The following is a 22240-nucleotide window of genomic DNA, read 5'->3' as shown; positions in this document are numbered from 1 at the left end:
ATCAGGATCAGGCATTTCTCCCTGTCTGAGAATTTGCTTCTCACAGTCTGCCGTTTTCTGTTCAGGAGGAAGACCGCATGGTGTGGTACATGGCATGTGATTGTAGAGACAAATAGCACTTGATTTAAATCTAGGTTCATCACTTCTCATGTGATCTTGAGCATGTCATTTCACTTTTCCCAGCCTTGGTTTTTACAGTTTTCAAATGGGGATAAGGCCTACCTGACAGAATTATTGTGACTTTTGAGATAATATATGCTCATTCAACAAGTATTTTTATTCGGCACCTACTGTGTGCAAAGTACTCTTACAGCACTAAGAATATAGCAGTAAACAATAGCTTAAAATGGTCTACTCTAATTTAGCTTACTTCTGGTGGGAATAGAAACACTTATAAAGTAAATCATATATGGCAAATGGTGACATATACTCTGAAGGAAAACAAAAGGAAAATAAAGGGTGAATAGGATTGTTGGCATGTGGTAGAGTGCAGTTAGAGAAGTCTTAACAAGGCACCACTGGAGCCAAGGTTTGGAGGAGCTGAGGATATACGTGGGAGTCTGGAGCAAAAGTGGAGGGGACATGAACTGTGAATGTCCAAGGTGGGCACATGCTTGCCTGCTTGAGAGCTGCAAGGACGCCAGTATGGCTGGCATGGAAACATGCACAGAGAAATGAGGTGAGAGAGGTGGCAGGGCAGGGGCCCGGATGGGTAGGCCTTTGCAAGCCTGTACAATTTTGGCTTTTCTTCTGCATGTAATATATCTGGCACATCAGGGATGCTCTACAAGTGGTAACTGTGATGATAAGGATGCCACCGTGATGCTCTGCTCTTTAGGTAGGTAGAAGAAAGATAGATGGGGTAACATTGTAGGCACAGTCTCAGTGTACTGCACCCTCTGCCTCCTGGGCTCAAGTGATGTTCCCACCTTAGCCTCCCAAAGTGCTGGGATGAGCCACTGTGCTCAGCCTAGGATCCTCCCTCCAACTTTTTTTTGAGACAGGATCTTGGCCTGTCACCTAGGCTCTAGTACAGTGGCACAATCACAGCTCACTGTAGCCTCGACTTGCTGGGCTTAAGCGATCCTCCTACCTCAGCCTCCCAAGTAGCTGGGACTACAGATGGGCACCACCATGCCCACCTAATTTTTGTAGTTTTTGTAGAGATGAGGTCTCACTATGTTGCCCAGGCTGGAGGATTCTTTTTAACAATTACTTTTTATATGCCTGATACAGCAGCATCGTTGGCTAGAAAGAGAGAGCACTTCAGCAGAAATCTAAGGACCTGATGTCATATGCATTGTGCCGTTGGCTTTCACTGAATCCAAACTTAATTAAACTGAGGGTAATAACTTCTCTGTCCACCTCATAGGGTTAATGAGAAGAATAAGAGATAAGTAAATTTATAGAAATGCTTTGTGAACAGTTTCGTATATATGAAGCATAAAGGCTCTCTTTGCTTGAGCTGCAGACTTGGAAGCCATGTAGTCCAGCTCCTTCGAAGGCATAGTTGTCTTGCCTTTGTGAATGCTTCTAGAAAAGGGCACTCACTACAGAAAATACCACAAAGCTGCCACTTTTCATGATTTGGATCCTTATTTACAGTTAACACAGCCTGCACGTGCACTAGTTCCTTAGAAGTTGTGCCATGTTGCTGCCTCAAGGTACATCAACAGCTTAAGAGTGAGTACTAAGTGAGTACTTAAGCTGTTGTACTGTCAACAGCTTAAGAGTCAGTCTTTGTGTTGAATGTATCCATCTGTAACCCAAATGAAACCCCACCATGATAAGGTGTTGAACCGGATCAGGAAAGTAGATTAAGGAGCTTTACTATTAAAGAGTCAGGTAGGTGATGAAAGGGGCAAACTGAGAAACCAAGGCAAGGAGGCTTATGGAAGTAGTGGCTGTGTTGTGCCCAGGTTCTGTGCTGTGCTGGGGTTGAGCTCCCTGTGACTAATGACTACCTGTGCCGAGCTGTAACTGCCACAGAGAGCACCAGGGACTCCCCAAACTCTTAGAAAGAACCCAGAAAAGGAATTAAATGTGGGAAATTAAATGTGGGTGGATGAGGGCCTTTCTTTCCTGCTGCTGCTTTTGTATTGGATTGGGAAATGAGGTGAGCTCTAGCAAAAGCAGCGGCGACTGTTTATTAACCAGCACACTCTCCACGTGCCCAGCACTTTGCATCTTATACATTTTACAGGGATTGTCACCGTTTTTTTTTTTCTTCTTCTTCTTTTTTTTTTGAGACGGAGTCTTTCTCTGTCGCCCGGGCTGGAGTGCAGTGGCTGGATCTCAGCTCACTGCAAGCTCCGCCTCCCAGGTTTATGCCATTCTCCTGCCTCAGCCTCCCGAGTAGCTGGGACTACAGGTGCCCGCCACCTCGCCCGGCTAGTTTTTTTTTTTGTATTTTTTAGCAGAGACGTGGTTTCACCGTGTTAGCCAGGATGGTCTCGATCTTCTGACCTCGTGATCCGCCTGTCTCGGCCTCCCAAAGTGCTAGGATTACAGGCGTGAGCCACTGCGCCCGGCAGGGATTGTCACTTTTAATCCTCAAACTTCACTGTGCAGTAGGCATTACCCTTTGTCATGGGCTGAGTTGCGGATGTGTCCTCTGACCCCGAATTGCTGTGTTGAAGCCCTAACCGCCCGCCCCCCCCGCCCAGCCCCCGCAATACCTCAGATTGTGACTATATTTAGAGATAAGATCTGTAAAGAGGTGATTAAGTTAAAATGAGGCCATTAGAGTGGGCCCCAATCCAATCTGACTGGTGTCCTTATAAGAAAAGGACATTTGGACATGGATACATAGAGTGAAGACCATGTGAAGGCAGCAGGAGAGACAGCCATCTATGAATCAATTAGAGGCCTCTGAAGGAACAAACCCTGCTGATACTTTGGTCTTGGACTTAACAGCCTCCAGGATTGTTTAAGCCACCCAGTCTGTGGTAGCCCTAGCAAATTAATGTGCCCTTGGTTTTATTTTTTATTTTTTTTATTTTTTTATTTTTTATTTATTTATTTTTTTTGTGGTGGTGGTGGTTGTTTGTTTGTTTTGAGATGGAGTCCCTTTCTGTCGCCCAGGCTGGAGTATAGTGGCACGATCTCAGCTCACTACAACCTCTACCTCCAGGTTCAAGCGATTCTCTTGCCTCAGCCTCCTGAGTAGCTGGGATTACAGGCGTGGGCCACCATGCCTGGCTTATTTTTGTATTTTTAGTAGAGATGGGGTTTCGCCATATTGGCCAGGCTGGTCTTGAACTCCTGACCTCAAGAGATCCATCCTTCTTGACGTCCCAGAGTGCTAGGATTACAGGCATGAGCCACTGTGCCCTGCCCCTTTTTTCATATCTGAGGAAACTAAGGATCCGAGAGTATATGAAACTTGCCAAAGTTCTCATAGTTACGGCTAGGTAAAGGCCAGGGATTAAATCCAGGTGTGTCTGATTCCAGGTAGAGTTAAATCTAAGGATTAAATCCAGGTGTGTCTGTTTTCAAAGCGTGTGCTTATACCTAATGTGTTATATTGAGTCCTAAGAGTGTCTGCCTTAAGGCTGCTTCTCCTCACTTTTGAAATAGTGAGTGGCACCCAGATCTTTGACTTATGTCTGGTACATTGTTCTTACTAATATACCATGCTTGCTCCCCTGCCACCACTTTCCTTAGAGGTAAGATACTGGACAAGTACATGAGCACCTCTGGAGAAGAATTGCTCTAACAGGTGACTAAGTTAGGGACTTCGTAAATCTGGAAAGATTTGCATGTGTTTGGGACTTTCCTTCCCAGCTGTCTTCTGATGAAATGAGATAGAGGCAACTTGTTCTTCAAAGTGGTTTGTTACCTGCTTAGAAGTAGAGTTAAGCCTGACAGAAAAATGAGGCGGATGAGTGTTTAGTATTATACTTGCACTGTTGCTGTCACTGAGAAGTTTGGTGGTTTGTCATGAATCAGGGGTAAATATTAGAAATACCCAAGTCCTGCTCTCACTCCTAGATGTTCTACTCTAGGAAGTCTGGGACAGGATCTGAGCATCCATCATCACTGATTTTTTTCTTTTCTTTTCTTTTCTTTTTGAGGCAGAGTCTTGCTCTGTCACCGGGCTGGAGTGCAGTGGCGCGATCTCGGCTCACTGCAACCTCCGCCTCCTGGGTTTCAGTGATTCTTCTGCCTTAGCCTCCTGATTAGCTGGGATTACAGGTGCCTGCCCATGCCCGGCTAAGTTTTGTATTTTTAGTAGAGACAGGGTTTCACCAAGTTGGCCACGATGGTCTTGATCTCTTGACCTCAGGTCATCCACCTGCCTTGGCCTCCCAAAGTGCTGGGATTACAGGCCTGGGCCACTGCACTCGGACCTGATTTTTTCTTTTGAGTCTTCCTTGATTATTTTGATGTGTCTTATCAAATGGAGAATGCTTGAAGTTGTGGAATGGTTTATTTCTATAGTTGTTCCTTCTAAACCAGCTTCAGGTACCTGTTGCCTGTAGTCTAAACCACTGGAAATTCATTATCATCTGTGGTCATTAGCAGGTCTGAATGTGAGAGTCCAGTAGGTAGCAGGTGCTATCCAACATGTTTTTGAAATTTGTCTGGCTGAGTTCAACCTGTCTTGTACACTTTGCATTTTACTCCTCCAGAGGGCTCCAGAGCTCAGCTGAGCAGAGTGGCTTGTACCCTCATTAGACAAGGAAACTAGCCAATAAGATTTGAGTTTTTATTTGTTGGAGGAACTAATGTTACTTTATCTTTCAGAGCTTCCTATTCTTTTCTAGTGGTTACTGCCCGCCAGCCCCACCCCAACCCCTACCCCACCCCAAGCTCTCAACCTCTATCTGAAGGATATAAAGACTTTTCTTGTCAAGGTCACAGATGCTAGAACACAAGGCAGGGACTGTCGCTAAGATTTCAGGTCTTTACAAGAGGGATCTCTAAAATTCTTTGTTTACATTTATCAGTGAAAATGTTGAATTTACATCTTCAATATATGGGTAATTATGTATAAATTATTTACCCATGCAATTTCACTAATGTGATACCTTTTTTTTTCCCCCCGACAGTCTTACTCTGTCACCCAGGCTGGAGTGCAGTGGTACGAACTCAGCTCACTGCAACTTCTGCCTCCCAGGTTCACGCAATTCTCCTGCCCCAGCCTCCCTAGTGGCTGGGATTACAGGCATGTGCCACCACGCCCGGCTGATTTTTGTATTTTTAGTAGACATGCAGTTTTGCCATGTTGACCAGGCTGGTCTCAAACTCCTGGCCTCAAGTGATCCACCAGCTTGGGCTTCCCAAAGTGCTGGGATTACAGGCATGAGCCATCATGCCCGTCCACTAATACGACATTCTTTTAAAAGAACGAGCCTCCCCCTTCCCCAAGGTTCAAATATTTTCTTTCTGTACTCCAATGAAGATAACTTTGTTTTTTGTTTGTTTGTTTGTTTTTTTGTTTTTTTTTGTTTTTTTGAGACGGAGGCTCGCTGTGTCGCCCAGGCTGGAGTGCAGTGGCAGGATCTCAGCTCACTGCAAGCTCCGCCTCCCGGGTTCCCGCCATTCTCCCGCCTCAGCCTCCGAGTAGCTGGGACTACAGGCGCCCGCCACCGCGCCCGGCTAGTTTTTTGTATTTTTTAGTAGAGACGGGGTTTCACCGTGTTAGCCAGGAGGGTCTCGATCTCCTGACCTCGTGATCCGCCCGCCTCGGCCTCCCAAAGTGCTGGGATTACAGGCTTGAGCCACTGCGCCCGGCCGAAGATAACTTTGGAAGCCACTGCTTTAGAAAATGCTTTTCATTGATGCAGCAGAGGTTTGGGGGAAAGAGTTTATAGATGATCTTGAGGTTGTTTGGGCTGTAGGTACCTTTCTTTCCTTTTCTCTTTCTTTCTCTTTCTCTCTGTTTCTCTGTCTTCTTTTCTTTCTTTTATTCTTTTTTTTTTTTGAGACAGGAGCTACTATCTCACTCTGTCACCCAGGCTGGAGTGCAGTAGTGTGATTGTAGCTCACTGCAGCCTTGAACTCCATGGGCTCAAGTGATCTTCCCACCTCAGCTTCCCAAGTACCTGGGACTACAGGTGTGCATCACCAGTAACAGCTACTTTTTAAATTTTTATTTTTGGTAGAGATGCGTTCTCTCTACATTGCCCAGGCCGGCCTTGAATTCCTGACCTCAGATGATCCCACTGCCTTGGCCTCCTAAAGTGTTGAGATTACAGGCGTGAGCAACTGTGCCTGGCCTTGCAGGCAACTTTTTATTTCAATTGTCATCGTGACATTTTAGTGAAGAGTGGGTTGTCCAGGGAAAGGCAGAACCTGACAGTCATTGAGGGGGGATTTTATGTGGATGGCTCACAGGCAGTAAGGAAGGCTTTGGAGAGAATATTGGAGAGTTTACAAGCAATAGGTACCTGAAGCAGTAGTGTGGGTGGATTTTGTCGCATTCAATTCAGTGAGCACTCAGAAATCAGCTTGGCATTCACACAGACTTAGGGGTTTCAATGCAGTGCTGCACGTTCATGTTTGAGCCACCAACTTTCTACAGTAAGGAAAGGAGTTCTTTGAATTGTAAGTGCTACAGGGCCGTGAATACCCATTTTTAAGTTGTCATCTTGATACTTCCAATTTGGAAGGGTAGAGATGGGCTGGTATTCTTATCTGAATGGATTTAAAGTTTCTCTTCCGGATATTCCATCTTTTATTATACTTTCAGCTCTTCATCCACCTGGTTCTTTTACCTAATAAGGATATAAAGACATTTTTTAAAAGTGATATTAGATCCAGCAAGATTTTGTCAGAGCAGATAAACTGGAGTGATTTATTTAGGAAAAGTTACCACTATGCAGCCCCACCCGAGCCAAACCTGGAGTTACATTTAAAGAGGTCAGTCTCTGAAGAAAAGTGTAATTTGGGGTCATATGACCTAAATCCTGAGGTCATCCAGAGCTTATACTTAAATCAGAAAAGGAAGAGATGCCCATGAGCCCAAATTTTAATTTTGTTATTTCCACACATTTAGAAAAGTAGGAAGAATAAGTTTTACAGTATCCCAATAGATTTAAAAACTCTAGTTCCCTTTAAAATCTTTTAAATAGACTTAAAACAATTTAAAATTTTTTCTAGCTTTATCACAGTATTCTTGACAAATAAGTGTATATATTTAAGGTGTACAACGTGATGCTTTGATACATACAGTGTGACATGATTACCACAGTCAGGTTTAATAATTAACATATCCATCACTTCATATAGGTATGATTTCTTATGTGTATGGCGAGAATCCTTAAAATCAGCTCTCAGCACATTTCAAGTATACAATACAGTATGTATGATAGTCACCATGTTATTAATTAGATTGCCTACTTTGGTTAAAGTGCAGACTCAGGTGAAGGTCGGGGTGGAGGATCATACTTTCATTGATTTAGACTCTAAAATAAATGTATATGGTTAGTTTTGCTAACCTAAGAACCTACTCACAAACGGCTAGGATATAAGATATGATATTTTCCCTTCGCTTCTTTAACAGAAGTGGAAATGAAGGTGATGTAACTTGCCTGCGGTCACACAGGTACTTAAGAGCAGAGAAAGGACTAGAGCCAGGACTGGTTTAGTGATTTTTAGTTTAGCGCATTTTAAATTTTTATCATGTGATTCCTTAATCTTTGAGTCTTCCAAATGCAGAAGCTAGGTTATAGAATAGCATATTTTATTTTAATATTACATTTATGGAGATAGACGTTCTTGGTTAAAGCTCTTTTTTAAAAAATAATTTCAACTTTTAGATTCAGAAGATACATGTGCAGGTTTGTGACATGGATTTATTATGTGGTGCTAAGGTTTGGGATGCAAATTATCCCATCACCCAGATAGTGTAAAGCTCCTTTTAGAATGGTGTATGCAGATTTAATTCTGTCACTGAAAAGGTTTCAAGAACTAATTGGAATTGGGCAATATCTTGCGCATTTGACTTGTATTATTTTTGGCATTTAGGTTTTCCTAGGACATTAGGACAAGCTGAAGCCCTGGACAAAATCTGTGAAGTGGATCTAGTGATCAGTTTGAACATTCCATTTGAAACACTTAAAGATCGTCTCAGCCGCCGTTGGATTCACCCTCCTAGCGGAAGGGTATATAACCTGGACTTCAATCCACCTCATGTACATGTAAGAATATACAAAGTGCTTTCACAACCCGACAAGAAAAAGATAAACAATTTTCATTGAAAAGTGGAGACAAGGATATGAGTAGACCTTTCAAAAAAGAATAAATCTACATGACTAAAAAACATTTTTATGTTTCAAAGATGTAGTAGTCCCTCAGGGAAGGGACACTTAATTACTTTACATATGGATCATCAGCTTGGATCCATTAGACGGCAAAATCAAAATAGAAAGAATTCTTAATGTCTATTTATACTGATTAAATATATGTAAATAATGTATATAATTATATATTTATTTTATTTAAAAAATATTATTGCTGGTGGGATCTGGGGAAAATAGTACTCTCATTTTTGTTGGCTAAAGTATTTCTAGCCTCTTTTTAAAGCAACATAGCAATGTACATTAAGAATTGTAAGTAAATATTTAATTCAGGCTACTTTTAGGAGAATAGCTGTGGAATGGAAGCATTAGTAGATTAGGTCATGTATACATTGATGTTTGTTTCAGTGTTGCTGTAGTGGCCAAAAAACAAAACCAAAAAAATCTCAAAAAAGCAAATGAATGTTCATCTATAGGGGAATGGTTAAATGAATTGGAGAATATTTACACCATCTTGGAATATAATATAGTCAGTAAAAAGAATGAATTAGCACTACTTAAAACTTAATACACCTTATTTTTAGGTAAGCTTTAGGTTTATATAAAAATTAAATGGAAAATCCCCTCCCTCACCCACGCTTCTCCATTATTAGCATTTTGCATTAGTGTGGTACATTTGTTACAGTTAATAAACTCATAATAGAAAAGTTATTAACTAAAATTCATAGTTTGCATTGGCATTCTCATTTTCTCTTTTATAGTCCGGATTTTGACAAATGCATAATGACATGACATTTGTCCATCATTACTGCCTTATACAGAATCGCTTCATGGTCTTATAATATCTCCTGTGCCCTACCTATTAATTCCTCGCTGATTTTCCCCAAACTTCTGAAAACTACAGATCTTTTTGCTGTCCTTATAATTTTGCCTTCCATAGTATGTCATATCATTGGAATCATATAGTATGTCTGCTTGTCAGACTTGCTTCTTTCATTTAGTGGTATGCATTACACATTCTGTGTTTTTTGGAGACTTGGTAGCTGATTTATTTTTGTAAGTGAATAATGTTCCATTGTATGGATGTACCACAGTTTATTCATTTTGAAGAACATTTTGGTTCCATGTCTTGGCATTTATGAATAAAGTTGCTCCAAATATTCATGTGCAGAGTTTTGTGCAAATGTAAGTTTTCACCTATTTTTAGTAAAGGAGTGTAATTGCTGGATTGTAAGTATATATTTAGCTTTGTGAGAAACTGGCAAATTGTCTTCCAGACTGGTTATTTGATTTTGCATTTCCACCAGCAATAAATGTTTCTATTTCTCCACATTGTCACCAGTATTTAGTGTAGTCAGTGTTTTAGATTTCAGCCATTCTACTAGGTAAGCATTATAGTTTTTTGACATGGAGAAATCTTCTGAAAGTTTTTTTCTTTTCTTTTTTGAGATGGAGTCTTGCTCCATCACCTAGGCTGGAGTGCAGTGGTGTGATCTCGGCTCACTGCAGCCTCTGCCTCCTGGGTTCAAGTGATTCTTCTGCCTCAGCCTCCTGAGTAGCTGGGATTACAGGCGTATGCCACCATGCCTGGCTAGTTTTTGTATTTTTAGTAGAGACGGGGTTTCACCATGCTGACCAGACTGGTCTCGAACCCCTGACCTCAAGTGATCTACCTGCCTTGGCCTCCCAAAGTGCTGGGATAACAGGTGTGAGCCACCGCGCACGGCCCTGAAAGTATTTTTCAATGAGAAGTACAAACAGCAGAATGATCCCATTTTTGTAAAACAGTGACTACACCTCTTTATATGTATATCTGTTGGTGTGTGTTGAGTGTGTGATCTCTAGCTTTATAAGATCAGGGAGAAAGTCACGAGGGCTGTATCCTGGGCTGGAACTGGATGAGGGAAAGGAATCATAGTTGATGTGCAGAGTGGGCAGGTGGTTAAGTGACTAGTGAAGGCTAAAGGAATAAAAAGATTACCCTTAAAAGGCTCAAAGTATAACATTGATACAGTTAGCTCAAATTAGACATGTGTAAAGGTATATGTATACAGATATTTTGACAAATTTACTTAAACAATTATTGTTCTTTTTGATAAAGACTCTTTGGTTTATCTTTATGATAAAAAGACTATTTATCTGATAAAGACAGATTGAGTTGTCTTTATAATAGTGAACTCCAGTTTTGGGTGGTAGGTAGTATTACTTGTTATCATTCAAATGAGGAATACATGGCATTGTGTCTTATTAGGTTAATCTTTATGGAAACATTACACTTGAATATAGATGGAGTCAGTAATTACTATAGACAATTACTTCAAGGGGCTAAGAATGGCTTCCCAACTCCTGGGTGCCATTGTGTCAGTAAAGTCCCAATGAGACTTTTCCACTTGAGTTAAGCACTCCTTTTGAAGTCTTTTAAAAATGTAATAGTGGGCCAGGCCTATTGGCCTGGGAGGTCAAGGCTGTAGTGAGCTGTGATTGTGCCACTGCACTTCAGCCTGGGCGACAGAGTGTGACCTGGCCTCCCACCTCCAAAAAAGGTAAAAGTTCTGTAATTATTTTATTAGATCCCTTCCTGATATCTGCCTCAAGAAGCTATGATGGGGAAAATGGGTGGGAGTGAAAAGGAGTTCGGACAATACAGATAGGAACACTGAAGTCCAACACAGATGCTTTACATTTTGGCTTTGTCCAGACCTAGTGATGCAGAGATTCTCATAAAATTTGAAAAGCCTTACCACCGAGTTGCTTTTCAAAGCCTGGGTTTCTCTCAAAGAACATCTGCAATTACCATGCTGCTTTTGAAGACCTTAGTGAAAGTGCTAACCTAGATCAACTCTACCAGCTGTGGTGAAGTGGCTATGTTGTCTGGGGTATATACCCTGGGGTTCGTCATCTGGCGCCAGGAAAATTTAGGACAGGGACACAAGGAGTTTAGGAGTGGAGGTTTACAATAGGCAGAAGAGAAGAGAAAGAGAAACGGCTGTCTCTCTGGAGACAGAGTGTGCTCCAAGTGGAAAAGACCAGCTGGTGGTGGATACCCTGGATTTTATAGTCCAGGGTGAGGAGATGGTGTCTGATTTACAAAGGGCTCACAGATTGGTTGGATCAGGCACGACGTTTATATAGTGCTCAGGGAAGGCTGGTGGCCCCACCCTAATCTTATTATGCAAGTGAACTCTCCCTGGCCTGCCGCCTCTTGTCTGCTTCTTACTGTACACGGGCTGACAAAGAGAAGGGAAGATGGAGCCGCCATCTTGAACACGTCTAGTCGGTTGTTGCTGCCAGCATTCTCACGTGCAAGCTCCCAGCTTGCTTGTCTATGTCTGCAGCTCGACTTTACAGGCTGCTCTTTGTTAGAAAATGATTTGGGTTGCTTTTCATTAAAGAGAAAAGCCTTACTGAGGACTTTCATCCCCTTACTAGCTGCCTAAGTGATTTCTTCTTAACTCCTATGTCAATGGTGGCCGGGTTCCCTGGGAAGGAGGGGCGCCATTGCTCTAGCATCATTTTGCTTTCTGGAAACAGGGTTGTATTTGCTGATGCTCTGAAATTCTGGAAATGACTTTCTGAGCCTTGTGACTGTAAGTAAAATAAAGAATGTGGCAGTAGAGGTAATATACAGCCTTCTCCCATCCCCATCTCTCCTGTCATGTTGGGTTAACAACCATGGAATACACATGTGATAATTACATGGCTCACTCATAAATCATGAGAATAAGTCATATACCCGAGGCCCTGAACTGTAATGGAATTTTAGTGCATTTCAAATTTATAGCCAGTTCCTGATTATCCGGTTGAGTTGCCTGTGCCTCTCGGTTCTGTTCTGGCCTATGTTCTGACAGATTTATTTCTTGTGACTATCTCCCCTGGTGAGTAATAGTCATGGACATGGGAGGCAAAATTCCAAACGTGTCCATTCTGCAATTTGTAAGGAGCTATGATTCCTGGGGAGATTAAAACAAATTGAAAATCAAGGTTTTTTTTTTTTTAATTATAATTTTTCCATTCTCAGAATGTTTGTCCCTGATTGTCATGGGTAATTTAATAATTCCTATTTTAATACACCTTTAAATATGTCATTTTAAAAAATATTCTAATTCATGCCTTCTATTTCTCTTTTCCTTAATTTTTGTGGTTAAGAGTTTCACTAAAATAAATGTCATTTTTTTTATGAAAAAAAATTTTTTTGAGACAGAATCTCACTCTGTCACCCAGGCTGGAGTGCAGTGACATGATTTCACTGCAGCCTCCGCCTCCTGGGTTCAAACGATTTTCCTGCCTCAGACTCTTGAGTAGCTGGGATTACAGGCACCCACCACCACGCCCGACTAATTGTATTTTTAGTAGAGACGGGGTTTTGCCTTGTTGGCCAGACTGGTCTTGAACTCCTGACCTTAAGTGATCTGCCCATCTTGGCCTCCCAAAGTGCTGAGATTATAGGCATGAGCCACTGTGCCCCACCCAACTGATAAATGTTGTTACATATAATGAGAGTGGGGAGTTCCTGCCTTTTTTCCCAAATTTATAGTGTGTTCAATATTTAACCCTATGTATGATGTCAGCTATAACTTTATTATAATGTGCTTCATGAGATTTTTTTTGGGAGAATAGAAAGCTAGCAAAATAATTAGACAAACACACTGCAGAAAATCATATACATTTTCAAATCAAATACATAAGACCAGCCAGGTGCAATGGCTCATGCCTGTAATCCCAGCACTTTGGGAGGCCGAGGCGGGTGGATCACCTTAGGTCAGGAGTTCAAGGCCAGCCTGACCAACGTGGTGAAACCCTGTCTCTACTAAAAATACAAAGATTAACTGGGCATGGTGGCAGGCACCTGTAATCCCACCTACTCGGGAGGCTGAGTCAGGAGAATCACTTGAACCCAGGAGGCAGAGGTTGCAGTGAGCCGAGATAGAGCCATTGCACTCCAGACTGGACAACAGAGTGAGACTCCCATCTTAAAAACTAACTAACTAACTAACTAACTAACTAACTAACTAACTAAATAAATAAATAAAATAAAACCTGTATTAATCAGAACTAGCAGTTAAGGTATATTTTTTATTTTACATTGAGAAAGCAGCAACACATAAGAAAAGCTAAAATAAAGGGTTTAACAAATCAACACCAGCTTCCCTTTTGAGTAATATAATTTAGGTGAGGACACAGTCACTTCAGTTTTTTTTTTTTCTTTTGTATGTTCCTACAGTGTATGTCGTTATTTGATCTAGTAAAATAACCTGAATAAGGGAAATTTCATAGAAGCTCCAGGATAGAATTGGAAAGCTGGCAGAGATGGTACTGAACTGTATTCTCCTAGATTAGTATTTTTCCTAAGTAAGCCAAGTTGGTTTTTTGAGACTTTGTTTTCTGCATTGAGAACTCAGTCTTTATTTTAGAAGACAAGGTAGTTTTAGGGATATTTAGAGAACCAAGATGAGATTGTCTAAAGGTTTGTTGTTGGGGGAGGTTGCATGGAATTTTAGGCTGAATTGAAAGCAGCATTTATCAACAGCACTGGAACATGTTTGAAAAGATCTGAACTGTTAATAAAGATTTAATGTCAGCTCCCAGGAAATAAGGTTAACATACTGTTAAATGTGCTATTTCTTTTTCTACTACTCTTACAATTAACACTGTCACCAAGGCCTCATTCTTCATGTGGTAGGAGTCAAAGATGAATACACGGTTTTGCACAGAAAAGTTTTTACCTATGAAATGGCCCAACTGCTGTCTATATTAATTGTTTTCTTTGGTATTTGTAGGGTATTGATGATGTCACTGGTGAGCCATTAGTCCAGCAGGAGGATGATAAACCTGAAGCAGTTGCTGCCAGGCTAAGACAGTACAAAGACGTGGCAAAGCCAGTCATTGAATTATACAAGTGAGTGTGCTTCGATATTTTCATGACAAAGGACAGACTGGAAAGGTGTGGAGCCTGCTGGGAAGAACACTGGGCTGAGGCAGAGTAGTGTTTCTTTAAGACAGATAAACACTAACGACCCAAAACCTTCCCAGAAGTCAGATGAAATGCTGGAGCTGTACATGGAAGATAAGTTTCTGTACTTTTATCCTGAAACTGTTAGAACATAAGGACCCCAAACCTGATCATCTCTATCTGTTCTGGATGTAAAACAACATTGAGATTTATTTTCATTTTCTTAAAATTTTAAGTGACTGAGATAGTGGACCCACATATGTTGATACTCCCACATACAAATATCTGGTTTGGATAGAAGATTAGAAGAGACTTTTGGTGTGTCCCTTCTTGAAGTGTCTGTAGGGAGTTTAACAAAGAAAGGCAAAACCATAAAGCAGAGATTAAAAATTCAAATGGCTGCAGAGGCTAGGGCAGGTATTGGAAATGAGTCTCAAACATGGTGAGGGATGTGTCAAGCTAGGCAGTTGAATGACAGTTGAACTGGACAGGGTGGCTGCTCCAGCCAGTTAGCATTCTAGGGCACACAGGCAAATGATTCCCGTTTTTCAGGAAGAGCAGAAGACTTTCTGTGTGTGTGTTTTGGGGGGAATCTCAATTTTCATATTGGCAACATATTTACATTTTTTAAATAACATGCAAGTCAAACAAATCTCTATGCTGAGTGCATTCAAAACAGCAGTTTATGCTCTCTGTTACAATCACTTTCTGGCCTTGTAGTCCCCAGAAAATTGAGCAAACCTTTAGATGAGAGTTTTATGATCATATTATTATGATAAAGCAATCATGTGTTCCATGATTCATTAAGTAATAAGGGTTTTAATACACCAAAGCTTTTCAGTAGTTTGCTTTTGCAAATTATATATTGAGGCACATTTGGAATGGCGCCTATAATGCTATTCTTTGATATGTTTTAAAGGGGAGAAAAAAGGTGGCATCATGACAAGCATACCAGAATTGCAAAAGCTGTGACCTTATTTAGGTACACCCAGTGGAGGTGTTGATACCTTTGAAAGGGGCTGTTTTAGCACTTATTGTGATATATGATATAAACCATAAGATCATGCTTGTTTTATATCTATAGGATCTTCTGCACTAGTATGTGGAGAAGAAACCTAAAAAGCCATTGTATGTTGGACTTTGTTTTTCAGGAGTCGAGGAGTGCTCCACCAATTTTCCGGGACAGAGACGAACAAAATCTGGCCCTACGTTTACACGCTTTTCTCGAACAAGATCACACCTATTCAGTCCAAAGAAGCATATTGACCCTGCCCAATGGAAGAACCAGGAAGATGTGGTCATTCATTCAATTGTGTGTGTAGTATTGGTGCTGTGTCCAAATTAGAAGCTAGCTGAGGTAGCTTGCAGCATCTTTTCTAGTTGAAATGGTGAACTGATAGGAAAACAAATGAGTAGAAAGAGTTCACAAGAGGCCCTCCTCTGCCTTTCAAAAGGAAGGTCACCACATGTTTAAGGTGTCTCTGCACATGTCTCAAGCCCTTCACAAGAAAGCAAGTACAGTGTGGATTTCATGTGGTGTGTAACTTCAGCTCCAGCTGGTTTTTGACAGCTGTTGCTGTGGTATTCTTTTTTACACATGATGGTGATAGTTTCTGGTTCTCCCCATCCCCACAAAGGCTGTTGAACCACAGCACGAGGAAGCCTGAGAATGAATCCTAAGGACTCTAGCCCAGACTTTGTCCCAGGCTTTCTGGTGTGTGCACCCCTGGTAACAGTGAAATTGAAGCTACTTACTCACAGTGGTTGTTTCTCTGGTCTTGAGTGACTGTGTCCACAGTTCATTTTTTTCCGGTAGGAATAACTCCTTTTCTGTATCTGCACTCCATGGAGTCTCTCCTTTTCAGACATCCTGGGATGAAAGAATTTGGCTTTTTTTTTTTTTTTTTTTTTTTTTTTTTTTTGACCATCTGTTTTTCACTCTTAGGCTAGTTAAACCAAAACTGATAGTTATTGCATCTTATCCCTCCCAAAATTTCTTCTAAGAACTGAGGAGTGGAGGGGGCTGATTGAATTTCTTGTATGCACCGGGAACTGAGCTATTTGAAGGGATATTATTAACTGCCATGGTTCGACTCTCAGGGATTGACACTGTTCCTTTCTAATTATTGTGAAAAAAAAAATTAACCCCCTAAAAAGTCTTTGGGAACCCCCTAAAGTCTTTGGGGAATCCTCAAAAAGCATGGAAGGTATAAGTATTGTAGCTACATAAATGTTGTAAGATCATATCTTATGTATAGAAGTAATAAGACCGTTTGGAATTACTGGACTAATTGAATAGTTACGGTTTCTATTCAGTACAATAAAATGTATTTTGAAAGTGCTGCTAACTATTGATGCTGACAGTGTTTCACTCCTATGAGTGACCCAAACATATTATAAATAGGTGGTAAAGGGAGTGGAGCCTGTGGGGTTGAGCAGAATGTTGTACTAGCTGTGCTTAGACTGAGTATAACAGCTTTATGATTATGGGAAAACAAAATCTTTATTTTTTTTTTCTGTTCCAAAGATTCATCCTGTGGGGTGGCCATAAAGTCTAGAATTAGATACTAATATGTTGTCATTCATTATAACATAGTATCAATAAACCATTTGTTAAAAGATTTGCCTGGTTTCCAGACTTGGTGGCCACCTTGAATAATTCTTCCTATCCTCTGGGAAGGATGATGAAATTTATTCCTGCTGCCTTAAAAGTATGTATCCCTTCTTCATGCATCATGACTGTCCCCAGCGAGTATCCTTTACTATTCCTGGGAGTGACTCCTGTCTAACTTTTCATACTGGTGAGAAGAAAAGAAGCCTATTGTAACACTTTAGTGGTGTTGAAACACATTACTTACTTTCTGAAGATGTCCCAGTGAATGCTCTGTCAGTTCACTGCCGTATGTCATCTGTGTGATAACGAATGTATCTTCCTTCTAAGTACTGCCCAAACTCTTGCCAGCTCCTCTCCCATTGTCCCTTCATGTGATTATTTTTTGGCTACCTTAGTGGAAATATAGACCAGTCTTCTCCCCATCCATCCACTCAAACATAATGAGATTGTTTATTTTTTAGATTTATGCAGTGAAAATGCCCAGTCAGGTCTATGAATCGTCAGTGCATTATATTGACTCTGAGCACTTTAGAATGTAGAGTTGTAATTGAATGCCAGCTGTGGAGATGGGGTGCATATCAGATATGTAGATAAAGCTCAGGTTTGCTAGGGAACCAGGTATAGAGAAAAATAAGTCTGATACGAGGAAAATTGCACAGCTTAGAGTAGTTCTGCTATAGATAAAATTCCCACAAAATAGGAAATGTAGAGAGTTATTCTATAAAATACCAAAAAAAGAAAAGTCTGTGCTTTTTTGGAAACAGGAAAATCTTCAAACTTCTTTCTTCACTTCCCTTTGTGTTTAGCTGACCCTCCAATGTGATCATTGCTTTTGGAGTTTGGGAGAGGTATGGGAAGTGGCCTGATCCCTGCTTCCATACTTCACTCCTCCATCCATCCTTCCCTTCCTCTTCCCCTCCAGCTAAATGGACAATTCTAGCCAACACTGAGTCACTCTTAAGTCTCAACAGTGGGTGTGTTTGCTGAGATTGTCCAGCAATTGAGCAGTTTGGTCTCACCTCCCTCGCTAGCTGAGACCAAAAAGAGACAAATACCTTTTTCATGGTCTTAGAAACATAATGCTTATTTCGTGGTCAGTGGCTTTTAAAAAATCTATTTCTGGTTTTCTTCAACAAACTCACTAGTTTTCCCTTAAATGATTTTGTAAAAATTAAAGTTATCTTGAAAATGTTTTGGCAAAAGTAAAATTAAAGGGACATCTTTTTTTTTTTTTTTTTTCTGTTGCCACACATGGCTGTTCCTTCACCTTTAAGCAAAGAGAGTGGTTCAGATGGTTTCTAAGATGCCAACCTGACCTTGCATTCTGTCATTCTACCCAGCTCTTAGTTCAGTTTGCTTCCATTATCCTAACAGGCTTCTTACTGACTTAGAACTTGGAAAGGCTGCTATATTTAATACTCTCCAACAGTAACGCAGACTTAAGATAGATAATGTTTATTGAAAACCTACTGAGTGAAACGTGCGGTTTTAGGATCTTTGTAAACATCTCATTTAATCTTTTTAGCATCCTATGAAATAGTTATGATTTCACTTTGATAAAGAAGATGGGTCCCAGGGATATGAAGCATCTTGCCCAGGCTTCTGTTGCTGGTGACCAGTGTAGCTGGAACTCCAGCTCAGGTTTTCCTGACTCAGAAGACTAAGCTTGTTCCTGGATGTTATTAATAGCTACTTGTGTCCAAGCAACCAAGGGCCTTGAGTCTACTTGGTTCTGCTTATGGCCTCACATCAAGAATAATAGAGCTACTCTAGGTATGGTGGAGCTAGTCCATGCCTGTAGTCCCAATGCTTTGGGAATCCCTGATGGGAAGATTGTCAGAGGCCAAAAGTTCAAGACAAGGCTGGGCAATATCACAAGACTCCATCTCTACAGAAAAATAAAAAATTAGCCAGGCATGGTGGTGTACACTTGTGGTCCTAGTTACTCAGGAGACTGAGGCAGGAGGATTGCTTGATCCTAGGAGTGCGAGGCTGCAGTGAGCTATGATTGCACCTCTGCACCCAAGTCTGGGCGACACAGCGAGACCCTGTCTCTTAAAAAAAATAAAAAATTGCAGAGCTCACCAAAGTGATGTTCACCTTTTTATGATGTTCCTTTTTTTTTTTTTTTCTTTTTCCTTTGCTTAAGCAAAGAAAGCTGCTAGAAGAGAGTCTTAGTTTTCCTGCATAAGACCTCCTTTATGAATAGAATAAATGACTGTCAGAGTAGGCTGGGCTTGGGCCCAGGCTAAACTATGAAGGAAGAAGCTCGTATCCCATAACTACCCTTTCGGTGTCCATTGGGTTGTGCCCCAGAAGTGACCTTTGCCCTTGAGCCATCCCCAGCCATGGTGCCCACACATAGGCTTTTGAGCTCCTTGGAGCTCTCCAGACCCTGTTCACTTTTCCTTCCTGAGATTAGAACAAATCACCCCCTTACTCCCACTCCAAATAAGGTCTTAATAAAGTAATCCTTACAATGCTGGTAGATAAACAAGCGATGATGAAGCATCGAACACTGGTTAGCTCCTGACTTCTGTACCAATGTCTCTGTATTCCATTACACATTAACATGACTCTGAGTGCCACATCCAAACCTTTGCCCACCATCTGCTTGTTGTGCAACAGTTGAGGCAGTAACCAGGGGAGATTCACTTCCTGTCTTGTCCTTCCCCAGGGATCACTCCCCTGCTGCCCTGCAGCAGCCAAGCTCACATGAGCTCCATTGTTACCCTAGGTGTGCCCATCTCTTTGGTAGGGAAGGAGAAAGGTAAGAATAGCCATGAATGAGGAAGGATTCTTGGAGGGAGGGGCTGCTGTGGTTTTTCCTGCTATTTAAGATGTTGAGACCGGATAACTTTAGAAAAATGCCTGCACAAACCCATAAATAGTGCTTTTATAAAGTTTAGTTCACTGGAACCTGAGTTCAGTATTTGACATTAGCTTTTTGTCCAAAGAATTGAAGCCTGCTGGAGGTCTTTGCTCAAATAATAAATACTGCATATTTCCAAATGTGTTCAGGTATAGGCACTAGGTACTGTCTGTTTACTCCATGTTAGGTACATTACATGCATTGGCTAATCAAATCCTCATCAATTACCTATGTAATAATCTCAACTTGCCTCCTTGTATTATAAATGGAAATAATCCTGTTTATTTCAGTGGGTTTTCATGTACCTATAGGGATTAGTCAGGAAATTCAAAGGGCCTTTTTTTACCTTTCCCCAGTTTGAGCTCCCTGTTCTCTTTAACAGATAAAACAACATATTTGCTTCAGCCTGGATTCTTTGTTTTTGGTGCTTTGGTGCAGAGACAGGAAATGGGCACTCAGAGTCACACTGGTAGTTGCACACTGTATCTACAGAGGGCGTGTCTCATCTGTACTCTGCTGGGTTACAGGATTTCAGGAGGTATTTGTGTCCACCTGAAAATTCCATTTATTGCCTTTCATTTAACAGTGTCTTTCCTTTCTGCAGTTGGTTTTGCTAGAGAGGCAATTCATAAGGTGAGGTCCTGTTCATAGTAGACTTGCTTTCTCACTATCCCCTTCAATTTTTAGTAACTCCCTGGTCTATTTGGTGTCTTTAAAAAAAAAAATAACCTGGTAATGGAGACTTCTTTTACTATGGAAATGTGGTCTAGTGGTAAGTTATTCCTTTCCACATGTAACTGACCCAGTCTGGTTTCCGAATGAGAAGTGTGCAAGCCCCAGATGTTGAGACGCCGTATTTCAACTGTGAAAAAAATCTGCTTCCTGCATCTGTTGAAATATAATTGTTCATACTTGCCATCCCTTATCTTTCTTGTAACAATATGCGCAGTTTTTGCCAGAATAAATGCCATTATCTGTATGCTTCAGGGAATTCCCCAATTTGATCTGTGTGTGTGTGTGTGTGTGTGTGAGTGAGAGAGAGAGAGCTGCAGTAAAACACTTCTAAAGGGTGAAAGCTCTTGTATGGTATAGATACCTTCCTCTGGTAATAATTACGTTATTCCCGGAAGCACAGTGTCATTCTTTAAATAAAAGCTTTCCTGTTTAAAGCTTTTCAAAGAAGCAGACCATCTTGAAGATTTCCCCTAGGGTTGATATGTGTCTAATTCATTTTATAAAATCCTTCTTGTCTTCATTTTAAAGCTTTGGCTATATAGTCAGAAATGTCCTAAATAACAAACTATTTTGTATTTAATTTAGAGAAAAGGGAAGAAAAATGAAAACTCAGTCTTTATGTAAGCTCCAAGGATATTAGGGCTTAGAGGGCTTTTCTAGTTTTATGAGAATTTGTACTACTGATTTTTATAGATTCTTGTTTTTGAGATGAACAGATCTCTGGGGAAATTGTTGAGTTACAATGGCATTTCACTGTGATCCCTCTCAAGCTCACATCAGTTCTGTAACCCAATGACAACCTGCCTCTTTGGTTTACTGTCCTGTGAAATGTCAGCTCAGGTTTCCCAGAAGTTGTGTGTTTATGATGAGTCAGAGTGCTTTTCCTCGGTGGGACAGTTGCTGGCCCTCTTAATTTTGGTGTATGTGCTTCAAAGTATCTAAACCTCCAGTCTGATCTGTATATGCTATCCTGTTAATTGTATTATTGATTATTTTGATTATCTTGCTTGAAGGTTCATACTTTTGAATTTGATAGAAATAAAGTTTTTTCTGCTTATAACTAGTGAATTCATTTAATGTTTGTATAGCTTTTTATACTTGATAATATAAAATTTCATAAATACTTTCATTGATGCCACTCTGCAGCTACTACATTACCAACAATGTTGTCTCCAATTTGCAGAAAAGCAAGATCCTGAACCAAGAATTATTATCCCCAGTCCTGTTTTATTTTCTGCTACACCATATTGCCTTATTCGTATACCCTTAAATTCCTATTTGTCTAGCACTTTATTGTTTACAATTTTAATGTACATCCTTTGTTGTTTTTTTTCCCCTAACCACTAGACAACCAGGGATCTTTTTTTTTTTTCTTGAAACAATTAGATAATGTAAGCAGATTCTCTCCCTGTTTTACACATTAGGAAACTAGATCAGATTATATGACTCTAAGATTGTAGCATCTGGGATTACTCAGCAGAAGCAGAAACTATAGCAGGTCTATCACATGGGAGCTAGAACCATGAAGAAAATAGAGCTGCTGTAGGCGAAACTCCCTGAGATAGTGAGGGATGGGGAAAAATACTCTGGCATTTTCCAGCCTCACACTCTTCTGTCTCTGGGGCAGCTTCCCTTAGCTGAACCCAGCCAGAAGCCAGCTGACATAGGAGGCTGAGAAACATGTTCTAAAGGCTTGTCCATGCTGCTGAAAAGGCAGAGGAAAGGGGAACTGAAAAGGATGGCAATGTGGTAGATTGTGTTAAATTTAATGACATCCAGTCCCCTCCTTTTTTTTTTTTTTTTTTTTTTTTTTTTTTTTTTTT

At 40.8% G+C, this 22240-nt stretch overlaps 1 protein-coding gene across 3 annotated transcripts in view; it reads left to right on the top strand.

Annotated features, from left to right (window-relative positions):
• The window catches only part of AK4 (adenylate kinase 4), an 85045-nt gene extending 63564 nt beyond the window's left edge, over nucleotides 1-21481 (top strand). For all 3 annotated transcript variants that reach the window (XM_017877185.1, XM_017877188.1, XM_017877186.1), the window contains exons 4-6: nucleotides 7975-8147; nucleotides 14024-14142; nucleotides 15348-21481. In XM_017877185.1, coding sequence (XP_017732674.1) covers nucleotides 7975-8147; nucleotides 14024-14142; nucleotides 15348-15462 — 407 coding nt within the window. In that variant the 3' untranslated portion in view covers nucleotides 15463-21481. The remainder of the gene's footprint in view (nucleotides 1-7974; nucleotides 8148-14023; nucleotides 14143-15347) is intronic.
• Nucleotides 21482-22240: the final 759 nt, after the last annotated feature.

This window comes from Rhinopithecus bieti, unplaced genomic scaffold, assembly GCF_001698545.2.
Source record: "Rhinopithecus bieti isolate Rb0 unplaced genomic scaffold, ASM169854v2 scaffold_6380, whole genome shotgun sequence".
In the NCBI taxonomy this organism is placed as follows: domain Eukaryota; kingdom Metazoa; phylum Chordata; class Mammalia; order Primates; family Cercopithecidae; genus Rhinopithecus; species Rhinopithecus bieti.
Note: the sequence above shows the minus strand (reverse complement) of the source record. Positions and strands in the feature narration are given on the sequence as shown.